At 45.1% G+C, this 18,000-nt stretch overlaps 1 protein-coding gene across 1 annotated transcript in view; it reads left to right on the top strand.

Moving 5' to 3' along the window:
• kdm6ba (lysine (K)-specific demethylase 6B, a) overlaps positions 1-10,984 on the top strand; it is a gene marked incomplete at its 5' end in the record, with an annotated part of 16,878 nt that extends 5,894 nt beyond the window's left edge. The window contains 13 exons of the mRNA XM_080547387.1: positions 10-1,406; positions 1,813-1,939; positions 2,297-2,402; positions 2,629-2,834; positions 3,152-3,261; positions 3,430-3,498; positions 3,698-3,846; positions 4,348-4,462; positions 5,178-5,365; positions 5,998-6,139; positions 8,483-8,609; positions 9,075-9,245; positions 10,753-10,984. Of these exons, the coding sequence (XP_080403513.1) occupies positions 10-1,406; positions 1,813-1,939; positions 2,297-2,402; positions 2,629-2,834; positions 3,152-3,261; positions 3,430-3,498; positions 3,698-3,846; positions 4,348-4,462; positions 5,178-5,365; positions 5,998-6,139; positions 8,483-8,609; positions 9,075-9,245; positions 10,753-10,776 (2,931 nt within the window). The 3' untranslated portion in view covers positions 10,777-10,984. The remainder of the gene's footprint in view (positions 1-9; positions 1,407-1,812; positions 1,940-2,296; positions 2,403-2,628; positions 2,835-3,151; positions 3,262-3,429; positions 3,499-3,697; positions 3,847-4,347; positions 4,463-5,177; positions 5,366-5,997; positions 6,140-8,482; positions 8,610-9,074; positions 9,246-10,752) is intronic.
• Between the last annotated feature and the right edge of the window lie 7,016 nt (positions 10,985-18,000).

Genomic DNA, 18,000 nt, shown 5'->3' with positions numbered 1-18,000 from the left:
CTCGAGGAGGGCGAGGAGGAGAGCCTCAAGCCGCATGCCTCCCTGCCGAACAAGCCGCCCGCCTCGGTCCACCCCAAGCGCTGTCTGGAGGGGCTGACGGGGACCAGTTACCATAGTTACCGCCACAGCGACCTGGCCAAGCTCTACGGCCTCCCGGAGCCCGCCAAGAGCGAGTGTGACGAGGAGGAGGAGGAAGAGGAGACGGAGATGCCCTCCGGCTCTCCTCCGCCGCAGAGACCCCACCTGCACCAGACAGGGGTCAGCAGTGTGTTCAAGTCCTCCGTTCCGGGGAGCCAGAAGTACGCATACAGGGGCGGTCCGTTCGGCAGACCCCCGCCTTCCGCTCTGTGTGGAGTTAAGTACTCCTCCTCCCTCTCCCTGGGCCCTGACATCTGCCGACAGCAGCACAGCACCTCCCCTACCTCGGACTCCGCCGCTCACCCGGGATTGACCTCCCCTACGTCCGCCCCGCCCCTCAAGTCCCGCCCGCACTCCCCTTCTAGCTGGGCAGAGAACAGGAAGGTGAAGGTGGAAAAACCAGACATCGACATCTGGAGGGAGGGCAGGGAGATGACGGAGACGAGGATCCACTTTGGAGGGGAGGAATCGAATTGTTCCACAGAGCCCGTGAAAGTGGAGCCCAAGGAGGAGACCAAGCTGACCACCATCTCCGAGTCGTCTCTGGCCGAGCTGGGCCGGAGCTGCGAGGTCATGCTGAACCGCCACTGCCTCCCCAGCAAGAGCGGCTCGGACCGGCCCAAGGCCGAGGTCAAACAGGAGGAGAGGCGCAAGCCCGAGAGAGAGAGGGAAGAGGACCGAGAGAGACACAGAGAGAGAGAGCGAGAGAAGGAGAAGAAGCAGAAACACGGCGGTGGCGGCGGTCACAGCAGCAGTAGCAAGAAGCACGAGGAGAGGAAAGAAAGGAAGAAAAAGCACAGGGAAAAGCGAGAGATGTTCTTCTCCTCCTCTTCCTCCTCCTCTTCCTCCTCCCATTTGAGCTCCGGCTCCAGCAAAAGGCACAAGGAGAGGAAGGACCGGAGGATCCTGGGAAACCTCCAGAGCAAGGAGATCCGGGAGAGCGACGCGGAGAGGAAGAGGAGGAAGGAGACTGCGGGGGCAGGGTCCACCAGCGAGGGGGAGCCAGGGGAGTGGGCCTCCAGGAGCAGCGGAGGAGAGGAGAGTCCCGGGGACTCCTCCGACATGGCAGGCTCCGCCCTGGGCCCGGCAGACTTCCTGAGACTCAAGGCCCTGTCGGATGGGCCTCCCAAGGAGCTGAAGATCCGCCTGATCAAGGTGGAGAGCGGAGACAGGGAGACGTTCATCGCGTCCGAGGTGGAGGAGAAGAGGATCCCTCTGGAGGAGATCAGCATTAAGAACACGGCCAGCGAGGTCATCAGGGCCTGCAAGTGAGTATGGAGAGAGAGGAGGGAGGGTGACGAAAACTGAAGCTGCAGATACAGCAGCAGCAGCAGCAGCAGTAGTATTGAAAATCAAGGACCCCAATTGAAATAAGCCAGTGGCTTTCTTGGGTTTTTATCCTTTTAGTTTGACCTTGTATGTAATATGTACTTTCATGTACCTACTTCTGCAAACCTTCTAATAAAGTTTTCAATCAATCAAAAAAGTAGTAGTAGTAGTAGTAGTAGTAGTATAAAGGTTTAATCATTATTTTGTTATTACCTGGACATTATGACAAACGTAATACAACGTCATTACAAAGTAAATGTACACAATATAAAATGGATGGATTTAGTGTTTTGTTGCTATTGCTTATGGCTGTGTAAGTGTAACATGTGGTCTTTGTTGTCACAGGGGTGCGAGGGTGAAGGGGAAGTTCCGGGAGTCCTACCTCCTTCCCGCCTTCTCTGTCAAGCCTATCATGAGCACAGAGCAGCCCCTCCCCAGGGAGAAACTCTACCCCCCGACACCCAGCATCTATGTAAGTCCATTACCAGTTTGTATATATGTACGGCGACCTTGAGTGCCTTGAAAGGCAAATAATATGTGTTGTTGTTGTTGTTATGAAGTCACTAACCATCATATCACTCCCTGAATCTCTATGGCCTTAAACCATAACAATGTTGCACGGGCTTATACTGCCCTCTTATGGCAATAAACTGTACTACAGGTCATTGAATAATACAACACTGCTGTGGAGTTCTTATTGCTGAGCCAGTTGCCATGAGAACAATGAGATTGAACAACGACCGTTGAGTATCGGATGATGAGTATGATGTCTGATAAGTGTGAAACATTAAATTCAACTTAACCCCCCGCCCCCCCTCCCCTCCCCCAGCTGGAGAGTAAGAGAGATGCCTTCTCCCCGGTCCTGCAGCAGTTCTGCTCCGACCCCAAGAACCCCGTCACCGTCATCCGAGGCCTGGCTGGATCTCTACGCCTCAGTGAGTTGACTGTCTGGAGGAGGAGGCCATACCCCCAACCCTTTCCGACACACACACACACACACACACACACACACACACACACACACACACACATCCAAAAAAGCATCATAATTGCATTTTGACTTTGTGGCATTCCTTGGCCTTACATAACATGCGTGCTGTCAATATGACTGTATTTAACCCCTGTGTGACCCCCTCCTCCTCCCCCCCTCCTCCCCCTCAGACTTGGGCCTGTTCTCCACCAAGTCCCTGGTAGATGCTAACTCTGAGCATGCGGTGGAGGTGAGGACGCAGGTGCAGCAACCCGCTGACGAGAACTGGGACTCCGCCGGGACGGGTCAGACCTGGCCCTGCGAGAGCAGCCGCTCACACACCACCATCGCCAAGTACGCCCAGTACCAGGCCTCCAGCTTCCAGGAGAGCCTGCAGGTACGGACCACCTCACCATCAGTCTCTCTCTCTCTCTCAGCCTCGCACACACACACACACACACACACACACACACACACACACACACACCTCTCACACACTCACCTGTCACCTCTTACATTTCAGAGAACTGTATTTCCGTATGATGTTGTTGATTGAAAATCTGTTGATCTGTATTCGGTGTTTTGGTTGTTATGGAAGAATATTGCTCAGTGATCTGAGGCCCTACTGACACTTGACTCTTCAGTGTCTCATATGGTGAACTGTGAACTAGGCCACCTGAACTCTAAGGTCCCTGGCTTCATTTGTGTCTTCAGGAGGACAAGGGCAGTGATGTGGAGGAGGATGATGAAGATGATGAAGACAAGAAGGCAGCCATCAGCAAAGAGGAGACGGCAAACAAAGACCCCTCAGCTACCAGTGGCAGGTATGTGTGTACACACACACACACACACACACACACACACACACACACACACACACACACACACACACACACACACACACACACACACCAGATAAAAACTTCTGTCTATTTAATTGGAGATATTGAATGTGTTCATGATCATAATGTGATTCTGTTTCCCATCCCCAGTACTGAGCAGAAATCAGTGGGGAAGATCATTAAGTTTGGCACCAACATCGACCTGTCAGACTCCAAAAGGTAAGCTTGGTTAATAAAAATATTCAAAGAAAAGGTGTGTTGGTATTTTTAGGTTAACCTATGGTTGGATTCAGACAGTAACCCTGCCCATTGCTGTGTGTGTGTCTGTGTGTGTGTGTGTCTGTGTGTATGTATGTATGTGTGTGTGTGTGTGTGTGTGTGTGTGTGTGTGTGTCTGTGTGTGTGTGTGTGTGATCAGGTGGAAGCCCCAGCTGCAGGAGCTGCAGAAGCTGCCAGCCTTCATGCGTGTGGCGTCCAACGGTAACATGCTGAGTCATGTGGGCCACACCATCCTGGGCATGAACACTGTCCAGCTATACATGAAGGTCCCCGGCAGCCGCACGCCTGGTAAGGCTCTCTTGTCACCGTGTGTGTGTGTGTGTGTGTGTGTGTGTGTGTGTGTGTGTGAGGGCATTATGAGGGAGAGATGTGGCAAGAATGTGTATACTCTCATGTGAATGGCTGACCTATCGCTAAGGCACACCCCAAAATAGGAATTGTCCAATCATATCACAGCAAAAGTCACTACAGGCAGAAAACTCGGACAAACAACTCGCTAATATCTGATGGTGAAATCTTTAAAAAAAAAACACGTCTATTACTTGCTGTGGTAAATCAGAAATGTGCCAACCCCCGCCATTGTAAGTCATTGAATGTCATTCAGTCACGGTCGGTCAGTCAGTCACCGTCAGTGAAGGGTTGTTTGTTTGTCAGAGTTTTCAAACGGGTGTGGCTTAGCGATAATAGGTCCATTCCACGTGGGAGCTTGTAGAGTAGGATGGAATTTTACAGATGGCAATAAGCTTTATAGAAATGGATATTGACCTGAGTGTCCTCTTCCTCCCACAGGCCATCAAGAGAACAACAACTTCTGCTCTGTCAACATCAACATCGGCCCCGGGGACTGCGAGTGGTTCTCTGTGCACGAGAACTACTGGCAGGCCATCAGCGACTTCTGTGAGAAGTGAGTGAGGAGGCTTTCCCAACGTAGTAGATACCCAACCTAGACGATGCAGACTGAACACATTATTGATATGGGTAGCGTCACGCTTGTCTACCTTCACTTCTCCTCAGAAACGGTCTGACCTTCACTTCTACTAGCTTCCTCATCTCTTCATATGTAGCTATATATATATATATATGCAGGGTTCCCACGGGTCCTTGAAAGTTTGTGAATTTGAGAAAAAGAAATTCTCAAATTCTTTTCTCAAGTTTTTGAAAATAGACATGGGTCATTGAAAGTGAAGCTTGAATTCCCCTCTCTCTCTCTCTCTCTCTAAAAAATATATAATATATATATTAAATATATATTAAAATGTTTTACTTAGCTCGTCAACTAGTAAATAAGTCTCTGTATTGCTTAACATAACACATATTTCACAAAGTATTGTTTTGCTGTGCTGTGGTAGAGAAGGCAAGAGACCATCTAGTGTTCACACGTTCAAGCCTCTCTTTTTAATTGTTGTCTGTGAACGGATAGTTCCTATTATATAAATTCTCATCTAGATCTGTCTCAAACTATGCCGTGTTGGGTCCTTGAATTTGAGGGAATTGAGTCTTGAAAGTCCTTGAAAGGTGCTTGAATTTGATGTTTCAGAAGGTGTGGGAATCCTGATAACCATTCTCCATATGCTACTCCAGAAGGTTTAACCATGCCCCCCCCCTCCCCTCTCCCTAAGGCATGGTGTGGACTACCTGACGGGCTCCTGGTGGCCCGTCCTGGAGGACCTACTGAAGACCAACATCCCAGTGTACCGCTTCATCCAGCGGCCGGGCGACCTGGTGTGGATCAACGCAGGGACGGTCCACTGGGTCCAGGCTGTGGGCTGGTGCAACAACATCGCCTGGAACGTCGGACCACTCAACTGTGAGTTCCTCTACGCCCCTCACTCTGACCCGCCGCGTACCTCATCTGCCCCAACTTTCACTTCACCTCATCTGATGGTTAGAGATTTGGACGTTTACTGGGAACTAACTGGTATTCATTTGCCAGCAGTAGTCCATATCTGTAGATTCTGGTTCTTGTACTTCAGGTGGAAGACAGGCCTAACATCCAGATGACCCACTACAGGCTTATCTTGTATTGTACTGACTGACTGATGATGAATATGCCATTTGAACACACAGTGGTCATTGAACACTAGGCTTGGGTGGTTTCCCATTTTTTATACAGATAAACCGTCCCCAAATTCCCAACCGTCCCAAAAATATCATTATTATTTTGCCGGTTGAGAGAGGACACTGGCGTTGCTTGTTCGCCGCTTCTCCGCCTGAAATCTTATATATACTTTGTTTTATTTTTCTTTTGTTTCTTTTTATTATTACTACTCAATCTTTTCAGTTTGTAAAGCGTCTTTGAGTGTCTAGAACAGCACTATATACGTCTAATTTATTATTATTATTATTATTAGAATTATTATCTTGTGTTGAAGCTCCTCCAGTGTGTAGTGTTTAGTGAGGTGCGTCTGGTTGAGCTCCTGTATGCTGTGCTCCTTGCAGCCTACCAGTACCAGCTGGCTCTGGAGAGGTTCGAGTGGAACGAGGTCAAGAATGTCAAGTCCATTGTTCCCATGATCCACGTGTCCTGGAATGTGGCCCGCACCGTCAAGGTCTCGGACCCGGACACCTACAAGATGATCAGGTGAGTCTCTGACCCTGACACCTACAAGATGATCAGGTGAGGGCTGACTGAACCAATGACTGACTGATGATGGATATGCCGTTTGAACATACAGTGGTCATTGACCACTAGGCTTGGGCGGTTTCCAATTTTTGATACCGATAAACCGTCCCCAAATAAATCTGTGATTTACGGTTAAATCGCGGTTTTGAGTATCATTATTATTTTCACACAAAGACAAAAATGTGCCTGTAATCTCCAGTAGGCTTATCAAATAACAACAAAATAACAAAAACAGCAGTAACGTAATTGGACATAAATGCCTATACTACAACGTTAGGCTGTTCTTCAAGCCTATTCTAGGTTTTTGGACAGAAGAACAAGCATGTTTTGTGCAGGCTTCAGCAGGGCACGCACGGTAAAGTCTTGTTGTTTGCCTGGTCATTATCGTTAGAAAGCGTCACCGGTATTGCTATATAAAGCTATATTGCTATATTATTCAGTGTTTCCCCTAGGTTTGCTGCCTTGGGGGGGGTGGCATGGACCCCGGGGGGTGAGACCCTGCGACATACCAGCGTCATGTCCAGGGGGTGTACTAACCTGTACATTAAGCCGCCTCACGCTACGGAAACAGGAGATAGGCTCCTGCCCTATGGGCCATTAGGCTCGAGAACCATCGGTTCTCAAGGCTACTTACTTATGTGGTCTTGACTACCTGTCCCCACTTTCTCACCTGGTTCTTGCTGTCTCTCTCTCTGGTATGCCGACACCATCCTGCTCTCTCTCCTTCTCTCCCTCTCTATCCTCCTCTCTCCCTCTTTTGCTGTCAACCAAAAGGCAAACATAACAACCAGAGTATTTATAATCTAATAAGAGGTATAAATTGATCCATATCAATGTATAACATAATTATAATTGAATATTGGATTGCTGTGGGCAATGCAGTCAGATAATGTCATTTTGACTTTACTCTCACCTGAAAAAAATTGTCCAACTATAAAAAAAACAGACATTTCCAATGCTTCAATCCACTGTCCATGTACTGTAAATATGCTATTATGGTATTACCATAAAGCCCAATTCTAGCAGAATAAGAAAGATAGTATATCTACTTTAAGTAAAAGAATAAAGTGCATCCAGTTAGCTCTAGCTGGCATGTGTGCAGCAGACTAGCTGATCTCATCACCTCTGAGCTAGCTAGCTAGCTTGCTAGTTCTTTGACACTATTTACACACCATGGAACTATAATCAGACACTTTCTAGTCACAATAATAACGACCAATTTGAACCAACTTTCTCTGTCAGAACACTCAGCAATTATATTTGCTAACGTTTCAACTTGCTTACTTTCCATCTGCAGACATCTCACCCTGCAAAAACTCTCGCGTCGCGCGCGCACACTCGCGCACAATCTTGTATTATTCTCCAGCGCGAAGCGAAGTGTGGAGATAGTTCTGGCTATGCGAGACTACTGGCGGACTAACGTTACAAACCATGTACAAACCATGTTACAAACCATGTACAAACCATGTTACAAACCATGGGCTTGCCACTCGCCAGATTCGGGTTTGAATTTTAGCCTGCTTGTCAGATGTTTGGTGTCTACGTCCGTAACAATTCCTCTTTCTTGGGGGGGCGGGGGGTTCCGTTCGGGGGACGGCACGGCAATGTTAGGGGAAACACTGTTATTGCAATATTGTTCCAACAGCTCTTAATAGAACATTTTCCGCTGTTCCATCATATCACACACCTGTGTTAAGTCACATTGTCTGTCTCCTTTGCGTCAAGTTTGGTATAGTTCACCGGTTGTTAGGTCCTCAGGTGTAAAAAGTTTAATGAAAAAACAATAGGCCAAAATAGTAATCCAATGTCCCTCGTATATCGGCGAGAATTACAGAGTACAGAACGTAGCTAGAATGTTACGTTTTGTTGACAGTTGTAAACATGCGTGTGACAGTCACGGAAGTCACGTGTGAATGGAAGAGGAAGTGGAGGGGAAGAGGGACACTCTTACTGTATTTACAAAAAACGTTACTATTTTTATGAACTGAGGTTTTCGGTTTAACCATAAAGCCACCCAAGCCTGTGTATGTATTTTGGGTCAGAAATGTTCCCTGATCCTCCATTGAGGGTTTAGTGCCATGTGAGAGACATACAGGCCCATGACTGGATTCATGTTGATGGCTGAAGCTTAAGTAAATCCATTGTAAATTGAACTGCTGTTCCAGTCCACTCACACTCACCTCAGACCTCTCTCTTCTCTCTCTCTCTCTCTCTCTCTCTCTCTCTCTCTCTCTCGCTCTCTCTCTCTCTCTCTCTCTCTCTTGTCTCTCTCTCTCTCTTGTCTCTCTCTCTCTCTCTCAGACACTGCCTCCTGCAGTCCATCAAGCACATCCAGATCCTGAGAGACCAGCTGGTGGCAGCAGGGAAGAAGATCTCCTACCAGAGCCGTGTGAAGGATGAGCCAGCCTACTACTGCAACGAGTGTGACGTGAGTCCTCCCCTACGGTCTCCATTTTGCCTTAAATCTAACGTTTTGGACTAATATGACCCTGAAACTCTGTCCTTTACATCGATCTGTGATCATATCAGTGCATGGCACTTCACCGTAACATTCCTCTGTGCGGCTAAGCGCATAGCAATTATGTTCTCTTGTTCTGTGTGTCAAGTCAAGACCCTGCACTTAAACACTGGGAACTATGACTGTATGCCAAGACTACTGTAGAATGAAGGAGAAGCCGCTCAAGTTGACAAAGGCTACGGCCCAAACCGTTGTCAATAAAAATACACTTTTGCATCTGGAACTAGAGTGTGCGGCTTCTACTTCATTCTATAGTATTCTGCTCCGTCGCCAGCACCTCGCCCAAGTTTTCTGCGGTGTGCGCTCTCTTCTTTTTCAATTCCGTATGCCAAGACTACCGTAACCTGTGTGTGGTGTTGTCCTGTGTGTGTCCAGGTGGAGGTGTTTGACCTGCTGTTTGTGACCAGTGAGACGGGCAGCAGGAAGACCTATGTGGTGCACTGTGAGGACTGTGCCCGGAAGCGCAACCCCAGCCTCTCCAACGTGGTGGTGTTGGAGCAGTACCGCATGGAGGAGCTCATGACCACCTACGACACCTTCAACCTGGTGAGAACACACACACACACACACACACACACACTATCTATCTGTTTAGAAACATGCACGCACTGAAATTGAAGAAAAACATGTTCTCCCTCATACAGTGCCTATAGAAAGTCACTTCACTTTTTCCACATGTTGTACAGAGTGTCATAGACTCCATTTAAAATGGATTCAATTTAAAAAGAAATCTGCACATTTATTCAAATTTAAACACAGAAATACCTCATGTGCATAGGTATTCATACCCTTTGCAATGACACTCTTAATTTTGCAATGAATATTATTTTAGGAATATCATCTTAGGATGTCATTACCAACTCACTGTGTAGATTAGGATGTCATTGTCATTACTCAGCAAATGTGATAAAACATTCATCAATGTGTGTGGATTTACTATTTTTTTTATTATTAAGTTATTAAATTGAGTCTATAACACAACAAAATGTGGAAAAGGTGAAGGGGTATGATGGCTTTCTACATGCACTGTACATGGAACTAATGCAGTTACACACACACACACTTAACCAGTTTGTCCTTAAGAGGGTTGATAAACAAACTATTGTAGGAGTGACGGCAATAACAGGACAAACGTAGTCATTTTGCCGATAGAAAAAAAACATCCACTTTATTTTCACACACGTACTGACAACAACCACATTCACTCTCCTCCGTCCCACTTATATTACGTCATCACCCGCTAAGAAGCATGGGTGATGTAGTACCCATAAACATAACAACAGTGCTTACACATGGCTGGAACGCCGTGAATTATGAATGTCCTGACTCTAGCGAGTGGTCACTACACTATAACTGATGATCTGAACATCCATCCAGCCTGTCTCATCACTACACTATAACTGATGATCTGAACGTCCATCCAGCCTGTCTCATCACTACACTATAACTGATGATCTGAACATCCATCCAGCCTGTCTCATCACTACACTATAACTGATGATCTGAACGTCCATCCAGCCTGTCTCATCACTACACTATAACTGATGATCTGAACATCCATCCAGCCTGTCTCATCACTACACTATAACTGATGATCTGAACATCCATCCAGCCTGTCTCATCACTACACTATAACTGATGATCTGAACATCCATCCAGCCTGTCTCATCACTACACTATAACTGATGATCTGAACATCCATCCAGCCTGTCTCATCACTACACTATAACTGATGATCTGAACATCCATCCAGCCTGTCTCATCACTACACTATAACTGATGATCTGAACATCCATCCAGCCTGTCTCATCACTACACTATAACTGATGATCTGAACATCCATCCAGCCTGTCTCATCACTACACTATAACTGATGATCTGAACGTCCATCCAGCCTGTCTCATCACTACACTATAACTGATGATCTGAACATCCATCCAGCCTGTCTCATCACTACACTATAACTGATGATCTGAACATCCATCCAGCCTGTCTCATCACTACACTATAACTGATGATCTGAACGTCTCATCCTGCTGTCTTCTCTCCTCAGACTGCAGCCCCCAGCACCCGGTGATCCAGCTCTCTCCCCCCCCCTCCCCCATGTCTCACAGCCATAACCAAAACTCCTGCTAGCCAGGACAAACACACCTTTTGACTTTGTTTTTAAGTTTTGCTTCATTATTTAAATATTTGTATTATTACTACTACTACTACTACTGCAAATTTTTTGCCGAACAGCCAATTGACAACCAGTTTACTCATCACCTGTTTACAATACCAAACCGCCAATAAAACGCCAGTTTACACTTGATGGTGCTTTCGACCCGTCACTGGTTATGGAGGACTTGAAATGGAAGGCAGTTGGTGCTGCCATTGAACAAGCAACTGACGGTTGGCGGTCTCAATGGCATGTTTTTGTTATTTCCGAATGGTTCTTTTTTTTTTTGTCGTCTTGAATACTGAAATTTGTAAATGCTGTTTGTATTTTTTGTGGGGTGCTGTTTTTTTAAATAATTTATTGTTTTTTAAACTAGATCAGCCTAGATATATACCACATTGGCCTTGTGACTTGTATTTAGAAAAGAGATGAGATGAAAAATACTAATAATAGAGATATGAACATTTTTCTAAAGCATTAAGAATTTAAAAAATACAATTGTTTGGAATGCTTCAAAACATACGGGTTTTAAAGACTTTGTTTTTGTTTTTATTTGTCTTTCAGAATCTAGTATGTGTTGTAAATCTTGTGTTTTTACAAATTATAATTTTATTTACTTTTTGAGAAAAAGATTCAATTGTCAGTCACACCTCTATAGGACTACATCAGGTCATGTGTTGTTCTTCCATTTGGCTTCATAATGATCATGTTTTCATTTGCTGTAATTGTGTCATACCTCCGATGTTTGCTCTAAACAGATTTATTATTTTCTGGATTTTACATTGTACATCTTGTTTTTTATTTAAAATGTTTCTTCTATTTATTGGATACCAATGTTCTCCCCTTTTTTATTCTGGTTGTACAAGTCTGAAAGGTTTTGTAATGGTGATTCTGATGATTCCTCCGTACCAACTGACCTGGGGTCAGTGTATGAGAGGCTGATGGTTCTCTGGTGCTTGCCCTCCTGACCCCTCCTGGTATATATAAATGATCTCTTTAATGAATATAACTTCACCTTCCCTGTAGATGCTAGAACACAGCTGATGTAGAGTTGACTAATGGAATAATGTCTTTGTATGCTTGAAAAAACAAAACTACATTTTCCGTACCTTTTTTTGAGAAATCGTAATTTTGTTTTTATCCGTAGGGGCTTTAGATGAAATTGATGATTTTAAAATATTATTATAATCTGTTGTATATGATTATGGGATAGAAGGTGCTAAAGTTCTCTTTGAACTACTTCTTTTGTTTCTTTTTCAAATGAGAATTCTATTTTTCCTCTTGCAATATACCTTTCCTTTCTCTTTCTTTTTGTGGTCATTTATTTAAAACTGCACTGTTTAGAAAATTCACACACACACACACACACACACACACATATGTACACACACACATACACATACACAACAAACTGAGCCAGACATGTCTTAAACACTTTGTGAATTTGTGTGACATTACTATGACTATTAATAATAAACGCTTTTGATAAACCCAAAACCGTGTGTAGTTATTCACCTTAAAGATGACATTTACTAAATAAGCCACTTCTGAATGTCTTCTCTCTTTGGGTATTAAAACCATAAAATAATATTTTATTGCTAATCAGAATCACTTTTATCAGTCTGAATGTAAGATGGAGCAGGAGGTCATTACACCATGGCAGTTGACGTACAGGAGGACTTGCTGCCTTCAGTGTGGAGCGTTGAACATTACAGCTGTTACATTACAGCTGAACATTAGAGCTGTTACATTACAGCTGTTACATTACAGCTGTTACATTAGAGCTGAACATTAGAGCTGTTACATTACAGCTGTTACATTACAGCTGTTACATTTCAGCTGAACATTAGAGATGTTACATTTCAGCTGAACATTAGAGATGTTACATTACAGCTGAACATTAGAGCTGTTACATTACAGCTGTTACATTACAGCTGTTACATTACAGCTGTTACATTAGAGCTGAACATTAGAGCTGTTACATTACAGCTGTTACATTTCAGCTGAACATTAGAGATGTTAGAGAGGGAACAGCTCCAGTTAGCTGTGTGTTCGTTGTTGTTGAAGGTCCAGCTCATCTTTATCTCCTTCCTGCCTGAGGCTGGCTGACCGCTGGTGTGGGTGCCAGGGGACGTTACAACAAACCTCACCATGTTCTGCCCTGGGTTTATTTACACACGGGCCCCTATACAATAACAGAGGATATTACTTGGCTTGGCTGTAACATATATTTGGCACTCATTTGAGTGTCCTCATTCAAATCCTCAATTATCAGTTTGTTTTTGTTTGGTGTACGTGTCAAAAAAAAAGCTGTGAAGCTGTTGATCGAAAAGTTTCCACAGACTCGGCAAGCGAATCCCATCCAAGGTAAACTAAGGAAGGAGGCCGAACTAACAGAAACACCACACAGATAGCCCTCCAGGAAATAGCAGGGAGCAGCACACACAAGATCCAATGACAATGTGGGGATTTAACAACCCTTAGGAAGAATGGACTACTATTGCTGCTTTCTGAAATAATCAATTACACACACCCTCCCACAATGACCTGCTGATTGATCAAACACAATCAAGCCACTTCATGAAACAAACTAACACACACACACCAGTGTGAGACAACCTAACACACACACACCAGTGTGAGACAACCTAACACACACACACACCAGTGTGAGACAAACTAACACACACACACCAGTGTGAGACAACCTAACACACACACACACCAGTGTGAGACAACCTAACACACACACACACCAGTGTGAGACAACCTAACACACACACACCAGTGTGAAACAACCTAACACACACACACACCAGTGTGAGACAACCTAACACACACACACCAGTGTGAGACAACCTAACACACACACACCAGTGTGAGACAAACTAACACACACACACACACCAGTGTGAGCAGGGGGGGTAAATAAAAAGGCCACATAAAGAACAAGCACACACATCCACCCATCTAGCATCGGTCTCCACTGTGAAGTATGCTCTTAAACAGCTACTTGCTCCATGTCCTGAGTTAAAGAGCTGAACAGGGGGACAAGGAGGGGGACGGTTAATACTGGACCGACCCGCGTAGGATATCCTGCTTCCAGGCCGCACAGGAACACCCCTCCTCTGCCTGGACGGGCCACACTCTGCTTGGGGAGCAGGTGATGATGGGGGGGGGCAAAGACTAAATACCTCAACACTCGACTCGCCAGGATCATGTTGTACAATACTAATGATGGGAAGTCTTTGAGCTGTTTGAAGCTATTGTGGTTTCAGTGTCGTTAACCCTATGACCTTGGTGTAAGGAAATGATTCATTGTTACTCAGAAGATAAGTATAGAAGTTAATTCAGGAGTGGCCTACTTACTATACTTACCCATGATTGGCCTATACTTACTATACTTACCCATGATTGGCCTATACTTACTATACTTACCCATGATTGGCCTATACTTACTATACTTACCCATGATTGGCCTATACTTACTATACTTACCCATGATTGGCCTATACTTACTATACTTACCCATGATTGGCCCACCCATAGTTTTTTAGGAACTGTACTGTATATGGCACATACACTGCCTTCTGGAAATATTCATATATATTCAATATTCATTCCCCTTTCACTTTTTCCACATTTTGTTGTGTTATAGACTACATTTAAAATGGATTAAATTAAAAGAATTTGCCATCAATCCACACACAATACCCCCGAATGACCCCACCTATTAACCAGAATGACCCCACCTATTAACCAGAATGACCCCACCTATTAACCAGAATGACCCCACCTATTAACCAGAATGACCCCACCTATTAACCAGAATGACCCCACCTATTAACCAGAATGACCCCACCTATTAACCAGAATGACCCCACCTATTAACCATTCATTCATTCAACCTGTAGTCTGCATGTCAGCTTATTAGTTCATTCTTCCGGTCTTACCCTTCTAGCTGTTTTACTGTTTCTTGTTTTGTGTGTTTGTCTCTCTGGCTCTGTTCTGTTTGTCTCATTTCCTTGTAAAGCGACCTTGGGTTTGTGAAAGGCGCTATATAAATGTAAGTTATTATTATTAATAATAATAATAATAATATTAATGATAATAATGACAAAGTGAAAACACGTTGTTTGACATTTCTGTAAATGTATTCAAATTGAAATACAGAAATACCTAAAAAAAACTGTTTTCGCTTTGTCATTCTGGGGTATTGTGTGTGGATTGATGGCAAATTATTTTTAAATGAATCTATTTTAAATTGAGTCTATAACACAACAAAATGTGGAAAAAGTGTAGTGGTCTGAATACTTCCTGGTGGCAGTGTAGATGGCTATTGGCTGCATAGAGGATCCAGAACATTGCCAAGATTGCTAAGTGAGGTGGGTAGGACAGACAATAACATGCACTACAGTACATTTACCCAATCTAACCATAGTGTGCCTGATGGAAGTGTGTTTGTATGGTTTCGCTCTTGATTGTGCTTATCACCACAGATATAACCCTAGTTGGTTTAAGAGACATTCTATTTTCTCGGTTGCTTATTTATTGTCTTCTCTCCTTCCCTCACACTTCTGATTGGATTGTATGGACTAAACCACATCTCCTTCTCTCCAACCCTCTCCTTCATCACCCCTTCACTCTTACATAATCAGACATTGCCAACAGAAATATAATCACATATATATATATGTTATACTGTGTATATATATATATATATATATAATCTACATGACCAGCCTGAGAGTGTACGAATTCATCGTAGACTTCAGGAGGAAAAAGTCCGAGATCCAGCCCCTGCTCATCGACGGAGAGAGCGTGGAGAGAGTCTCAACCCTACGATTCCTGGGACATCACATGCGGGATGACCTGGCCTGGAAGGACAACACAAAAGGCACCATCAAGAGGGCACAACAGCGGCTATACACCCTGAGATGCCTCAGGAAAGAACACAACAAGCAGGAGATACTGGTGGCCTTCTACCACGGCGCAGTGGAGAGCATCCTCACCTACGGCATCTGCAACTGGTTCCACAGCTGCACAACAGCGGAGAGAAACGCGCTACAGAGAGTCGTGAGAACAGCACAGAAGATCACCGCCGCCCCCCTCCCCTCTCTGGAGGAGCTGTACAACACACGCTGTCTCAGGAGGGCCTCCAAGATCTCCAGGGACCCGACCCACCCTGGGCACGTACACTTTGTCAGGCTGCCCTCGAACAGGAGGTACAGGACCCCGGCCGCTAAGACAAACAGACTGAAGAACTGCTTCTACCACAGGGCCGTCAAGGCCCTGAACACAGAAAAGGCCTAAGTTCTGGGCCCAGGACAGTCCGGACGGATTGTATGGCAGCTAGTGCTGAGGCACAAACATGTACATTTTCAAGCCTGCAAACTGTGACACTTTAAAATAACGTGAAAAAATACTTGCAATATGACAACCCTAGTTGACTATCTGTGCAGTATAGTACAGTGGATTGTGTACATAGCCTTTATTGATGTAAACCAGCTCCTTACCTTCTTGTGATTTTATGCTTTTTCTAAAATGTGTTTTTTTTTCCCCCTTTCCTAACACCAGGGGAGCCACCCCTCCTAAATGTCGTTGTTTGGTACCTGTACTGTAGCAATGACAAATAAAGTCCATTCCATTCCATTCCATACAGTCAGTGAGGACAGTTATGAGAAGTAGTATCAAACCATCTCTTCAGAGGGCATGCCCAGTGAAATCCAAAAGTAAATAAATACTGACAACTAAAAGACAAGAGGTAGAAAAAAAAAATCAGACAACACCAATTACTGGCTTGTCTGTGATCTGAAACCGTCTTATCAGTTCACAACCCCCCCCCCCCCCCCCACCTCCCTCCTCTCTCTTCATCCCCCCTTTCATTTCTTCTTATGTTCCTCTGATCGCAGCAATTACAGTATCTCCAACCCATGATTTCTGATATTTGACCGTTTTATCACAAAAGAAAGACCCTGGTCTGACGTCTCTCTCTGAAGTCCAGAACATCTTTCCCATCTCAGTATCTCAGAGCTGCTGTGTGATCCTCTGTTCCTTGTCTTTTGGAGTCAGGGCTCTTGCCCTTTCTTGAACCAAGGGTGATCCAAGAACACGATCAGGACTGATCCACCCATCCCATCCCATGATCCCCTCCCTCTGCATGTGTCTGCTCTTCCTCACCCATCTCCTGCTGCTCCAGCCTAGGAGAACCTAACCCTAACTTCTAAACAGCAGGGGGGGGGGACATTCAAACAGAGAGCATGTTTGTGTAGGTATCCAAGCCACCCAATCAGAGGTGCTCTGGATCAAACAGTTCAATGGCAAACTTCCATCATAGATAATTTCCATGACTAGATCCACAAACCACAGATGAGGATTCATTCTTTAGAAGGATGAATGACCTTCGACATTATCTTCCCATGCTGTTTGAGAAAGAGGCGAGGAGAGAGAGTGGCACCATGCAGCTCTTTAAATCAATGCATATTCATTCTCTCTCACTCTCTCTCTCTCTCCTGCGGCAGCAGAGGAAGTTCAAGCTGCCGAGGACCATGATGGTGACCTTCTACACCGCCATCATCATCATTCTCACCCTCACCTCCCACCCGGGCCACGGCCTCTTCACTCTGCTTCCTTCCGGAAGGAGGCTGCAGCTGCTGAATGCTGGGAGGGTCCGCCACAGACTCCGTTTTTTTCCCCTCAGCTGTCCGTCTAGTAAATGACTCTTGGGGTTTGGGGTTTGCACTGACATTGCACTTGCACTATATTGTCATTCCATTGCTCTGATTTGTCTGTTACTCACTGTTCTGTCCTGTTTGCACTTGTCTCTTATTGTATATTTGTGAGTTCCTACTATGTGTTTCAACATAAGAGGAGATACAAGCACTGGACTTTAGTTAGGAGATTGAGAGGGAGGGGGGGAGTGGTGGAGTGGCGGATAATATGAACGCTGGACGTAGTTGTGAGGGAAGGAGGGAGGGAGGGAGGGAGGGAAGGAGGGGTGAGAGTGGGAGCAGGGAGAGCGGGAGAGAGAATAGAGCCATCCTCATAATTCCACAGAGGAGGCCTTGCATCAAACAGAGGGTGAGAGGAGGAGGGACAGACGGACAGACAGACGTAGAGAGGTTTGGGATTCTACTAAAA

This window comes from Nansenia antarctica (assembly GCF_963989245.1).
Source record: "Nansenia antarctica genome assembly, chromosome: 17".
Lineage (NCBI taxonomy): Eukaryota > Metazoa > Chordata > Actinopteri > Argentiniformes > Microstomatidae > Nansenia > Nansenia antarctica.
This window is presented reverse-complemented; position numbering and strand designations above follow the sequence as displayed.